Genomic DNA, 13,219 nt, shown 5'->3' on the forward strand with positions numbered 1-13,219 from the left:
AAAACATGACATAGTGGCTTTGTTGACAGGTAGTAACATCATGAGGGGGAGAGAGTTAATTGGATCCCATCCAAAGGAAAAATAGCTAAAGACTGGTCAGTGCAGAATGAAATATGAAATGACTTTATTTCACAGTATCGATCAGAAAGTATTAGCAGAGAACATTAATAAGTGTATGAATGAATAGGAAGCAGAAGGAGAAAGTGGTCCCACGTTTTATTGATTTTGAAAGACAAGGTTGGTCACAAAGGAGCCTAAAGCCCTGGGTTTATGAAGAGGCACTTCGTACGAAAAACAAACAAACAAACAAAAAACAAAACCTAAAACCAGAGTTAAGTGGGTATTGGAGATAAGCATCACTTATTTCATCATTTTTGCCCAGATTGTGCCTCAATCCTGCCCCACATGTCTCAGGGGCAGGCCATCTGAAGATTATTGTTAACTGCAAATAAAGTAATCCTCTGAAGCTCAGAAGTCATTGATGAGAGATAGTTTAAGCTATGAAGAGTGGGAAATATGCTCCTAATGTCCTATCATATCCCTATCCATGCTGCTTTCAGATGGTGGACTCAGCTTCTCCAACATAAAATAAGGGCTTTATGCCTGAGGTTAAGTAAGTGCAGAACTTGTGTGGTATAACCCAACTACGTCACTACTAGCTGTTTAACTTTGCTGATATTGTTTGATCTTTTAAACTATAATTGTTCCACCTGTAAGCTGAGTAAATTTGGGGGAAATAATATGTCTTACATTTGATTGAATCAGCTTATACATAAAGAGCTGGAAACAGGATTTCTGACCTATTGCAATTGTTAATGAATCCCAGGAAGAGGAAGAAGAAGGGTATTTCAGAGGAGTAGACTAGAGTGTGTTAGGGAAGAGGTAATATGAGGCCATATTGTACAAAGAGCTGTCTCTAGACCTGGAGATAGTGTCTAGACTTGAGAACAGTGAGAAGATGACAGGATTCAAGGGGAAGCTAAGCCTCTTAGAAAGAAAGAAGAGAGGGAGTGAAGGGGAAAAGGAAGTACCTCAAGGAATAGGTTAGGAGGAGACAAAATCATCAGAGGATTCAGAGGAACATTTTCATGCTCTTGAATTCTCTTAGTGCAGAAAGTATCCTGGAGTTTTGAGTCAATAGGTGAAAGGATCAGGGATCAAGTGATACTCATTAAAAGAAGGTGTACGACAACTTTCCAACTCTGGGAATTGACATTTTCACCTATTTTCCTTGTAACTCTAAATATGTTGCTGATAGCATTATCTGAACAAAAGACTCTGATGCCGCACCGTTCAAAAGACCAATTGGTTTAGGCTGAACTGAGGAACCCAGGGGACTGGCTCAATAATCTATATTCTTAGGAGTTAACAGCTTGAAGCTACAGTCTAGACTAAGTTGCTAAGAAGCTTGAACTTTAAGAAGACATTAGGGATTTTCTCATGTGTGACCTTTGCAACTTGTAAACTTGAAGCAATCAACTTGAACTCCTACATGTGCTTTCCTGCTATTCTGCTGGGAACTGAAGAAAGGCAGGGTTGGAAAAGAGAATTTAGAATCTTTTCCCTCAGGAACATGCAGGCCATATGTACCCTCAGAGAATTCACTTAGGATCTGAAAAGAGAATCACAGCTAACCTCCAGATTATCCTTTCATGTGTGTATGAGATGATTTTACTTATTTGACTGGGTTTAACATTAATCAATATTAATATTAATCAAATGAGGTAATTTTTTAGCATTTTAAAATAACTCTAATACTAATTTGTATCTTATACAACAAATAGATGGTCATGGTAAGGTATATAAGCAGAATGTAAGTTTCAGTAGCTTTCCTGTGATCTCTTCTATTCTTATGTTACCTCAAAGATCAGAGAGCCAGAAAGGGAGAAGTTGTTGTTAAAGATATTTGGTCTAATTATACTTGGTAACTTCTTGTATGAATTATATTTCAGGGTAATCAAAGAAACCCTAGTTGATATGAGAACTTAATTTTATTCAGATTAATTCCAGCTAATAAATCCAGAAGGAATAAGAAAATAAGAGAATTACCAGTTTGAAACTTCTAATGAAATAACTACTTCAGGCAATTGTCATCAGTGGTTTGTAAATATATTTAAGTAAAAGAAGGTTGGAGAACTTCACAGTGAAGAGATACAAGTGTCATCACCTGGACCTACTGATCAATTTTGTCATCAAAAAAGTGGGACAACCAGACATCATGCTTCTCTTAATGTAAGGCGACATGAAGATCACAACTCCATTTATGGAGATTTTCAGAAAGGACTTAAGTCAAAATATGGGATCAATGGACAAGGTAAATAACACAACTAGGAAGCAAATTGGCTCAATCCAGAGTGGAGATATTCCACAGGAATGCTGTATGGATTTCTTCAACAACTCAATGGCAGTCACAATTTTCAGATATGCTCAGGAGCTATGAAGACTCCTCCTTGGCAGTGGAGTAAGCTTGTTGTAGCCTACCTGACAACCCTGGCTCTCCTTTTGGGTAGGATGATCTTCCGAATCCATCATTTTTTCTAGCTTTTACCTCTGCTCTCAGGAGCATTCCTTGTCTATTACCCTGCATGGCCACATCTGAGATAAGCAATGGAGGATATGTCCTTCTTAGCATCTTCATAGCTTTCACTGCCTGCTTTTTATTGAGTTTCAACATGCAAAATTTTCTTTAGGGATTGATCAAACAATGGTTTTTGCAGGGCAGGCTTCTGACTGGAAGGAGGTAGGTAATCATAGCCTGAAATCTTGAATAGCCTTGATTTTTAAGTCTGAAGACCCTATTACCTTTTTTTTTTTAAAAGATTTATTTATTTGAGAGAGAGAGAGAGAGAGAGAGAGAGAGAGAGAACATGAGCAGGAAGAACAGAGGGAAAGGAAGAGAATCTCAAGCAGACTACATGCTGAGCATGCTCTGCACTCCCCTCACCCCTATTTAATTGGGCCACTTTGAGGCTATCTGAATCAATGAATTTGAGTGAGAAAGTACACTCAAAACCTTGCCTTGCCAGTATGTTTTTGCCCTTTGGTGTGAAAGGAATTTAGTCTTATTCCTATTACAGCCTTTGCATCAAAGCCAGCGCTTATAACTGTATCAGTTTCAGATACAGAAGCAATCAACATTTCACTTCTGTAAGACTCTAAATTACAGGACTCTCAGTTAATATAGATTGTTAACTGTAGGCAAAAATTAACTCTGTAGACTGTATTTCTTTCCATTTCTGCTTGTGGGCAGGAATTCTAGCCATAATTTATCTCTCATCAGAATTTGCTAAAACAGAAAGGCGGCAGTCAACACCCACCAACATCCCATATTTTCACTATCATTTCCTCTAATGTTATGTTGTCAATAAGCACGTGGGCTGCCTTTCAAGGTACCATGTATGAAACTTTGATCAAATAATTTATTATAACTTAACCAGAGTGTTGGATTTTCCAGTATTCAGGGTTTTATTTTTTTTTAAGTAGGCGCCACACCCAGCATGAAGCCTAAAATAGGGCTCAAACTCACAACCCTGAGATCAAGACCTGAGCTGAGATCAAGAGTTGGCACGTAACCAACTGAGCTACCTATGTGCCCCTTGTATTCAATTTCTAAATCCCTACTACCTGTTGCTTGACTCCTTGCACCAAACCTCACATATTATAGGTGTTGTTACAAGGAGCACTCCACTTCCTGGAATCAAATTCTATATTCTTTAGGATAAAATTTATTTATAAGTATCCGAGACCAAAATGATAATAGCTTAAGAAACACAGAATTTTATTTTTGTCATGTAAAAGTCTGGAGGTATTCAGGGTTGCTATTATGGCTTTATCTCCCAAAGTCTTCAGCATGCCAGCAACTTACATTTGAGTGGCCTCCATTCCCAAAGTCAAGTGGTAGACAGCATGAGTATCCCAGCTCCTGCAATATAAATGCTGTCTAGCAAGCAATATGGAGAAAGGGATAAGAAAGAAGTGGAAAAAGGCAAGAGACAGTACTTTTTCAAGAATGACTCCTTAAAACTTTCACATTATACCTCACTGGTCTGAGTTTAATCATGTGGTCACAAATGGATGCAAGAAAGACTGGTTAAAGAATTATTCTGCATATACATGTGCTTGGATAAAGAACTGTAATAATTCTGTGGTGAGGCAAAAAAGGATAATAGATATTTGGTGACAGCAATCTCTGTAGTACTATTAATATAAAATGAGAAAAGATAACCAGAAAACTATAGAATAAAATCTATCATTACTGATGCAAAAATTCTGAGTAAACTATTAGTGAATTGAACATAGCAATGTATCAAACTAAAATTCAGTATGACCAAACAAGGATTATTGCCAAAATGTAAGGATGGCTTTGTATCAGGAATGCTAAATGAAATAAGTCAAGCAGAGAAAGACAATTATCATATGGTTTCACATATGGAACATAAGGAATAGCACAGAGGACATCAGGAGAAGGCAGGAAAAAATGAAGAGGGCGAAATCAGAGGAGGAGATGAACCATGAGAGACTATGGACTACGGGAAACAAACTGAGGGCTTCAGAGGGGAGAGGGGTGGGGGGATGGGTTAGCCTGGTGATGGGTATTAAGGAGGGCACATATTGCATGGAGCACTGGGTCTTATACGCAAACAATGAATCATGGAACACTACATCAAAAGCTAATGATGTACTGTATGGTGACTAGCATAACATAATAAAATAAAATAAAAAAATAAAATAAAATAAAATAAAAAAAAAGAAGTTTACTACCAAAAACATTACAGCAAGATGGCCTAATGTGTCCCTCAGGTTGACTAGTCTTGAGATGTTTTTTTTTTTTTTTCCTGACGCTAGACCCCTGACTTCTCTTTCCTTAGACCATTTACTTTAGAAAACTTGTTATCATAAATCATTTCTCTACCTCTTTGAGATGTAATCTTTTAAAAGGCCTGTTGTCGTTTTTATAGCTCAGGAATGTCGTTCTGAAAGAACTGGGAAATATCTTTTTGAAATGTAATCATCAAGAAAGATAAGCACCTTGGATCTCCCAGATTCTACGGGAGAGTAGGAGCCAAACTTCAAGGGCACATTGGTCTAAGTTGTAAAACTACCACTTGTCATGAAGATACAAGACAGTTTACTTTTCCTATAGGTAAAGCCAATTAGCAAACCCAGATGGCCTAGGATCTCCCCACTCACCATAATTCTTAAAACCCTACTATCTTTTGTTTCAGTGGAGTTGAGTTCAGACTCAGTTCTGGCCTTTCTACTTTACTGCAATAGCCTTGAACACAGTCTTCTTTGCTTTTTTATCTAGTGCAATTCTTGCTTTGACAGTATCAAAGAATGAAAGTAAAACTGTGGCAATAGTAATAGATGCTGAAAAAAGTAATTTGTAAAATTCTGTACCCATTGCTAATAAATAGCAATTGAAAGAAACTGCTAAAATAAAATATTATAGGAAATATTATCTCAAAAGTGAAATACTAAAAAAATTCATTTAAATTTAGAATAATCCAGGGATGCTCATTGATACCATTGTTAAATATTTTAGAAGTTTTCAAAAAAAATGTTCACAAACTTTAAAAAAGAATGAAATTACTATATGGATATTAGAAATAAACACTATAAAATATATTTTTTTCTTGGTTGTATAATTGCATGTCTAGGAAACTTAAGAGATTATTATAAAAAAGAAAAAAGAGTTAATAAGAGATTTTGGTACAGTGGCTCATTGCATCCATCTGGGTTCAGCTGAAACCACAGAAAGGAATTTGCTATAGGAAAAATTAAAAAAAATTTTTTTTATTGATTTTTTTGAGAGACAGAGTGAGCATGAGAGTGGGAAGGGTCAGAGGGGGTAAAGGAGAAGCAGGCTCCCCACTGAGCAGGGAGACCAACATGGTGTTTGATCCCAGGACCCTGAGATCATGACCCAAGCTGAAGGTAGATGCTAAACCGACTGAGCCACCCAGGTGCCCCGCTTATGAAAATGCTTAAGAAGGACTGGAGGAACAGGCACTAGGATGATCTTCTAGTTAACAATCTATGCAGATCCACTCCTTTGTCCCAATTGGAAAAGCTGCTGCCACTAATACAGAAAGCCAAGGAATTAGGAAAGTTCTACTGCTGCAGTTGACTAAAGAGCCATGCTACTTTCAACCTAGGCAAAAGCTATTTCTACTATTGCAGAAGCTACTAAATCAGGGTGTCTTCACCACAGCTGCTGTCTGCAAAGCCATGCCATCTCTACCATGACCTAGGTCAGAAAAAAGGAAAACCCACATCTTGACATTGTTCTCCTAGGATTAAGGTCCAAATTATTATTTCATATGAATATGTCTGAAACTTAAGAAACCTTCTTTTTTTTATAATAATATTTTTTATTATATTATGTTAGTCACCATACAGTACATCCCTAGTTTTTGATGTAAAGTTCCATGATTCATTACTTGCATATAACACCCAGTGCACCATGCAATATGTGCCCTCCTTAATACCCATCACCAGCCTATCCCTAGATCCAATGGAGTCTACAAATATAGTTGTTACCCTTCTAGTTTCTGCATACTAGAATAGGATAGGAAGGGATTCAAGCAAATGCAATCCATAGTATCTTCGATACTGGGTACAACAGTAACTATTTTAAACTTGCTATCTTTTCTCTGTACTATTAGTAAGAACCTATAAACAAAAATGGTAAAACAACCCATTTATAATAGTGACAGAAATTTTTTATACTTAAGTACATTTAAGAAGAATGGCACAGGACCTACATAATGATAATCTGTGAAATTTTATTTAGGGATATAAACAATGTCTGAACAAATTCGACATATTCTTATTGTGACAGTATTCTTACTGGGATGACTTATTATCATTAAAAGTCTACTATTCCCGGGGCGCCTGGGGGGCACAGCGGTTGGGGGTCTGCCTTCGGCTCAGGGCGTGATCCCAGCGTTATGGGATTGAGCCCCACATCGGGCTCCTCCGCTGGGAGCCTGCTTCTTCCTCTCCCACTCCCCCTGCTTGTGTTCCCTCTCTCGCTGGCTGTCTCTACCTCTGTCAAATAAATAAATAAATAAAATCTTTAAAAAAAAAAAGTCTACTATCCCCAAACTAGTTTCTAAATTTGATGCCATTTCAGTTGTAATCCCAAAATTGTATTTCTTTGAAGTTGAAAAAGGATACTGAAGCTCCTAGAATAGAATTGAGAAGGAATGATAGTGGCGGTGGGGGAAAGACATTGATCTTATCAAATACCCACATAATATTTTAATAAAAAGAGATAAATAGAACATCATTAAAATTAAAAACCCATAAATATATTTCAGATTTAATGTGACTCAATTGCTATTTTAATTCAGTTAGAAAAGGAGTCATTTATTAATGTTGCTGTCACAAGTTGTTATCCATCATAACTTATTGAAGTTAGACATCTATTTCACACCAAGTACAAACATGAATTCCAAATGATTACAGACTTAAATGTAAAAAGTTAAGAATTAAAGGCTAATAAGAAGGACATCTAAGAAACTTCTTAAAATCAAAGTTGAGGTAGACCTTTACCTAGATGGGTAAAGAGACTTAATGTTTAAAGAAAATAAATTGTGTATGAATATATAAAAACAAAAACTTTGGCTTGGCAAAAGATACCATAAAAAAAGACAAGAGCAAATAATAGAGCTGAAAAAACACTTGCTGCATAGAATATAAATGGTTAACGTACCTGAAATGTAAAGTGCTCTAAAACATTAATAAAAACAGCAAACAAGCCAAAAGTAAAACGGGCTACGGAAAAGATCCTCACAAAGGATCAAATGCAAATGGTCAACTAATATGTGAAAAGATGTTAATATTGCCTAGTAGTCAGAAGAAACTGAAATAAAAATATCATTATATAAGAAACTGTAACACATTGCAGGCTCAGTAGGGGTTAAAGGGCATCCTTACTCTGCTGGTGGAGATGTAAAGTATACCTGGTAAACAATATGGCAACATCAATTAAAATTTGAAATACATATACAATTCACAATTCTATTTCTGGGAATCAATTCTAGATAAATAAAAACATTAAATTTCATATTATGTACTGAAAAAATGTTTATTGTAGCATTTTTTTGTAGCAGTTAAAAAATGGAAGCAGGGGCGCCTGGGTGGCACAGCGGTTAAGCGTCTGCCTTTGGCTCAGGGCGTGATCCCGGCATTGTGGGATCGAGCCCCACATCAGGCTCCTCTGCTATGAGCCTGCTTCTTCCTCTCCCACTCCCCCTGCTTGTGTTCCCGCTCTCGCTGGCTGTCTCTATCTCTGTCAAATAAATAAATAAAATCTTTAAAAAAAAATGGAAGCAAACTGAGAGTTTTAGAGGGGAGGAGGGTGTGGGAATGGGCTAGCCCCGTGAAGGGTATTAAGGAGGGCACATATTGCATGGAGCACTGGGTGTTATATGCAAACAATGAATCATGGAACACTACATCAAAAACTAATGATGTACTGTATGGTGACTAACATATCATAAAAAAAATTTAAAAAAAACTATAATCATTAGTATAGCAAAAAAAAATGGAAGCAAAGTTGTTTCCATATTTTGGCTAAGCAAAATATGTCAGACTGAGAAAGACAAATACCATATGATTTCACTTATACGTGGTCTAAAAGCAAAACAAATGAATAAACAAATAAAAAGCAGAATCAGACCTGTAAATACAAAGAATTGATGGTTGCTGGAGGGGAGATGGGTCAGGGGATGGGCAAAATGGGTGAAGGGGAGTGGGAAATACAGGCTTCCAGATATGCAAGGAATAAATCCAGGAATAAAAGGCACAGCATAAGGAATATATCCACGATATTGTAAGAGTGTTGCATTATGACAGATGGTAGCTACACTTGTGGTGAGCCTAACATAAGGTATAAAGAAGCTGAATCACTATGTTGTACACCTGAAACTAACGTAACGTATGTCCACTATACACATAAAATTTTTTTTTAAATGGAAGTAAAGTGAATCCATATGTAGGGAAATGGCTTAGAAACTATGACACATTCACAAGATGGGATTTAATGCTGACACCAAAAAAATGAAATAGAGCTATGCCATTTGACGTGTAGTAAGTTTTATAAATTATTAATGAATGAGAAAAGAAAAATGTGTATTATGTTATAGTTTTTAAACAGAGATGGAAAAGCTTCTATATATATACATATATGACAGAATGTGCATGCAGAAATTTGAACACGAGTATATAAGTCAAAGAAAGCTAAGAAAGATATATATTTTGTGGTTAACTTGGGTTACCTTGAGTGGAGAATAAGTAGGAGAAGATGTTGAAAGGGTAGCAAGCCCCTTCCCCCCACCCCCCAAAATCACCAGTAAACAGACTGTATGATATGATCCCATTCAGGTATTTACATAAAATCATGTCTGGATAAATTAATATATATATGTAAAAATTATTTTAAAAAACACTACACAGAAATTAAATCTACATTCCTTAGTTAAGAAAAAATAAAATTCAACCCTACAAATATTCCCTAGATTATTGGAGATAAAAATTCATCCATTACTATCATTTCTTCTATGTGTAATTCTTTCCTTCTCTGATTCTGATTTTAGCTTTCAGGCCATGTTAATTTGAATTCTAGGCCTTGACAGAGCATCGTGGAAGAATATAAGATAGGAGACGTTACTCGCTTTCTTCCATTAGGGAGACAGCATGCCAAGTAAAGTAGACATTGTAGCTTTCGAAAGATTGGAGGTTCTTTGTTTTCCAGGTCCTCCAAATTCTTCACGATGTCGTTATTCCGATTATTCAGATGATACAATTCCCTGATAAACATATAATTCTCCCATAAGCACCCTGCTGTGATAGTAAATTCATGGAATCAATCTCTGAGTTATTTTGTATAGCCTCTGCTCTATATCTATAAAATGAAAGATATCCTTTCAGCATAGGGAAAGAAAGGCCCTGAAGTTCATTCTGTACCTTAAGGTCAAAAATCAAGAAATGATATAATTATCTTGACAACATAAGACCTGTGGTCTTGGCATTCCTCTTTCTCTTGGACTTGCTTAATTTTAGCACTTTCTCCCTATTCAGAGGCTTAGCACGATGTCCACAGTCTCAGGCAATCATGGGTGTTAAGGGTGGCAATTACATACCATGCGCAGAAAAAAATGAAATGACAACTCACTTCATTGTACATCTTAGCACAATAACTAATTCTACATATCCTCACTTCCCTAAGAGTTGTTGTCTACAAATCAATCTCCAGTTCCAATTTTAAAACTAATTTTCTTTTTTTGAAAGCAACAGAAACTGCCTGTGGATGACCTGATTAAAGGCAGAAGAGGAACTTTTGGGGAAAAAAGGATGATTCACAAAACAGAAGAAGGGTAGCATACTAATTACTTTCTTTTCTCAAATCTTAACCAAACAACTAATTCTAAACACTCTGCATTTCACTAAAGTTCAGTTGACTTAATTTCACCTTTGATACCTGTATCAGTTACCATTCTTTCGTTGTATTCTGATAGTAAATAATTATAAAAAGGATCTGTGAGCCTTGTAGACTTAATGGAGAGGGCAGTTCAGTGACTGAGAGCATGGACTCTGTTCAAACTGCATAGGTTAAATTCTAGCTCCACTATTTCCTTGCTGTGAGTCACGGGACAGGCAAACATCTTCATTTCCTCACCAGTAAAGGAAAACTAACAATAAACCTATCTCATACCTGTTGAGATGATTACGTAGGATAATAAAGGTAAGGTACTGTATTAGTTTTCTATTGCTGCTATAACAAATTATCACAAACTCAGTGACTTAAAATGGCAGAAGTATATTATTTCAGAGATCTTTATTTCAGAATCGGGATGGGCTCAACTGATTCCACTGTTTGGATCACACAAGGACCAAATCAAGCCAGCAGGCCTTACCTGAAGGATCTGGAAGTTTTTGGTAGAAGTCAGTTCTATGAATTCCACCTACTGAGGTTCTTGTTTCTTTGCTGGCTCTTGGCTGGAAGTTGTTCTCAGTTTCTAGAGGCCACACACAGCCTCTGGCTCATGGCCCTTATCCATGATTAAAGCCAGCAATGGTCGGTTGAATTCTTCTTGTGCTTATATTATCTCTGACCTTCCTTCTGGCTTGGTGCTCCTGACTACCACTGGAGAACTTTCCCTGCTTTTAAGGATTCATGTGATTAGACTGAGCCCATCTGGGTAAAGGATACTCTCCCTGTTTTAAGGTCTAGAATTTTATACATCTGCCAAATCTCTTATACCATATATTTATAGTTTCCAAGGATTTAGGAGGACCTCTTTGGGAGGCCAGACTGCCTATCACAGGAACTTAGCACATTTCTTGATATGAGTTAAGAAATGTAACAAATTAGCTATTGTTACTATATTCGTTAAAAATTTGACCTCAGGAAGGACAATTGCTAGGGGAGCCAGATTTCATGGTCTCTTTAGGCACAACAGTCAGATTGAATCTGTTCCAAATGCTGTCTTTTCTTGTTGTTTATTCCTGCTAAGTACTTGAATTTCCTAGAGTAAGATTCTTTGGGTCTCGGTTTTAATCCTTACCTCAGTGCACTGTTAGAAGAAAGCAATAGAAAAGTTAGCCTATCCTAGGTTATTGGATCACCCAGTATTACAGACATGAATTTGAGAGAACTAGTTTTTCTAAGGATTTGGGTATAATTATTTGAAGAAGTGTGAAGGATTAATGAGCAACCAATAGCAATGGTGTCCAGATAAATATGAAAAATAAATCAACATTTTTATAAAATGAGCCCCTAAAAAAGAAGGCTATCTGATTCATTTCTCCTTTTCTGAATAAGAATGAACCATAATCATCTTGAGATATTAGTTTTCTGTCCTCTTAATAAGCATTTTCAAGGAAATAAATGTCACTATGTTCTCTGTAGCATCTAGCATCATGGACAACCAAGAAACTCTCCTTAAAATCCATTATTTGATCATGTATCATAATAGTTGTTTCCCTTTAGTCATGATTTTGTGTCTACTACATGAAAGAATGAAAGTATTTTCTGAACATTCTTCCCACAGCTGCCTTCACCTCTTTGTTCTGCAGGCTATAAATGAGGGGATTTAGCATGGGAGTGACCACACTGTACTGTAAGGAGAACATCATCTCCAGAGGGGAGCCCGAAGTTGGCAAGAGATAGCTGAGGAAACCTGAGCCATAGAACGAGGTCACAGTAGTGAGGTGGGAGGAGCAGGTGGAGAAGGCCTTGCCTCTGCCTGAGGTGGAGCTGATGCTCAGGATGGTGGAGAAAATTCGGGCATAGGAGAAAACAATCATAAGGAAGGTTCCAAAGAAATGTAGGACAGAGGAGCAGAGCAGGAGTGTGAAGTTGGTGGAGGTATCAGAGCAAGACAGAGGGAAGAGAGAAGACAGCTCACAGCTGAAGTGGGGAACAGTCTGGTCCTCACAATAATCTAAATTGAGAGCCAAGAGGATATTGATGAGAGCATCAGCAAAGGCCAGGCCCCAGGAACCCCACACCATCCCAACACAGAGCTGGTTGCTCATCACCTGGCCATAGAGCAGAGGGGACGTGATGGCTACATAACGGTCATAGGCCATCACAGCCAGCAGACAGGCCTCAGTACCCCCTGTGGCAAACACAAAGAAGGCCTGAGCCAGGCAGCTCTCTACAAAGATGGTTTTGCTTTCAGAAAGTAGATTCTCCAGCATCTTGGGGACTGTGACAGATGAGTGGCAGAGGTCCAGGAAGGAGAGTTGTCTCAAAAAGAAGTACATGGGCATGTGGAGGTGGGAATCAGCCCTAGTCACCAGCAGCATCAAGAAATTTCCCATCAGAGTGAAGAGATAAATCAGAAGGAATAGCACAAAGAGTGTGTCCTGAATATTGGGGTCAATAGATAGTCCAAGAAGAATGAACTCACGGATAGCACTGTAGTTTTTCATTGCCATATAGAGAAGTGTTCTCTCTGGAAAACAAGAAGATCCACCACAAGTCTTTCAGTGCCTGTCAGTACCCCACCACCTAGATCTTATTCTACATGACTATCTTTTCATCGCTGTCCTACAATTAATTGGGGACACAATAACTTGTCCCACAAGTTAATTTCTTGGTCATCATCTTGCCATTGATATTTTAAATAAGCCAAGATCCTATTTTTGATTATAATCTTTTTTGGAGCTATAATGTTTTTATGTAGTTTAGAGTGATACATTT

General features: G+C 37.3%; 1 protein-coding gene across 1 annotated transcript; it reads right to left on the reverse strand.

The window, feature by feature from the left end:
* Positions 1-12,018: 12,018 nt before the first annotated feature.
* LOC103675604 (olfactory receptor 8S1-like) lies at positions 12,019-13,006 on the reverse strand. Its single transcript, XM_008704725.1, has one exon. It carries the CDS (start codon positions 12,952-12,954, stop codon positions 12,019-12,021), a length of 936 nt encoding a protein of 311 aa, XP_008702947.1. The 5' UTR covers positions 12,955-13,006.
* Positions 13,007-13,219: the final 213 nt, after the last annotated feature.

The sequence above is a fragment of the Ursus maritimus genome, unplaced genomic scaffold (assembly GCF_017311325.1).
Source record: "Ursus maritimus isolate PB19 unplaced genomic scaffold, ASM1731132v1 scaffold_26, whole genome shotgun sequence".
NCBI lineage: Eukaryota > Metazoa > Chordata > Mammalia > Carnivora > Ursidae > Ursus > Ursus maritimus.

Excerpts from the sequence above, each read along its gene's own strand:
- LOC103675604 (XM_008704725.1), bottom strand. The coding sequence starts at position 12,954 with ATGGCAATGAAAAACTACAGTGCTATCCGTGAGTTCATTCTTCTTGGA.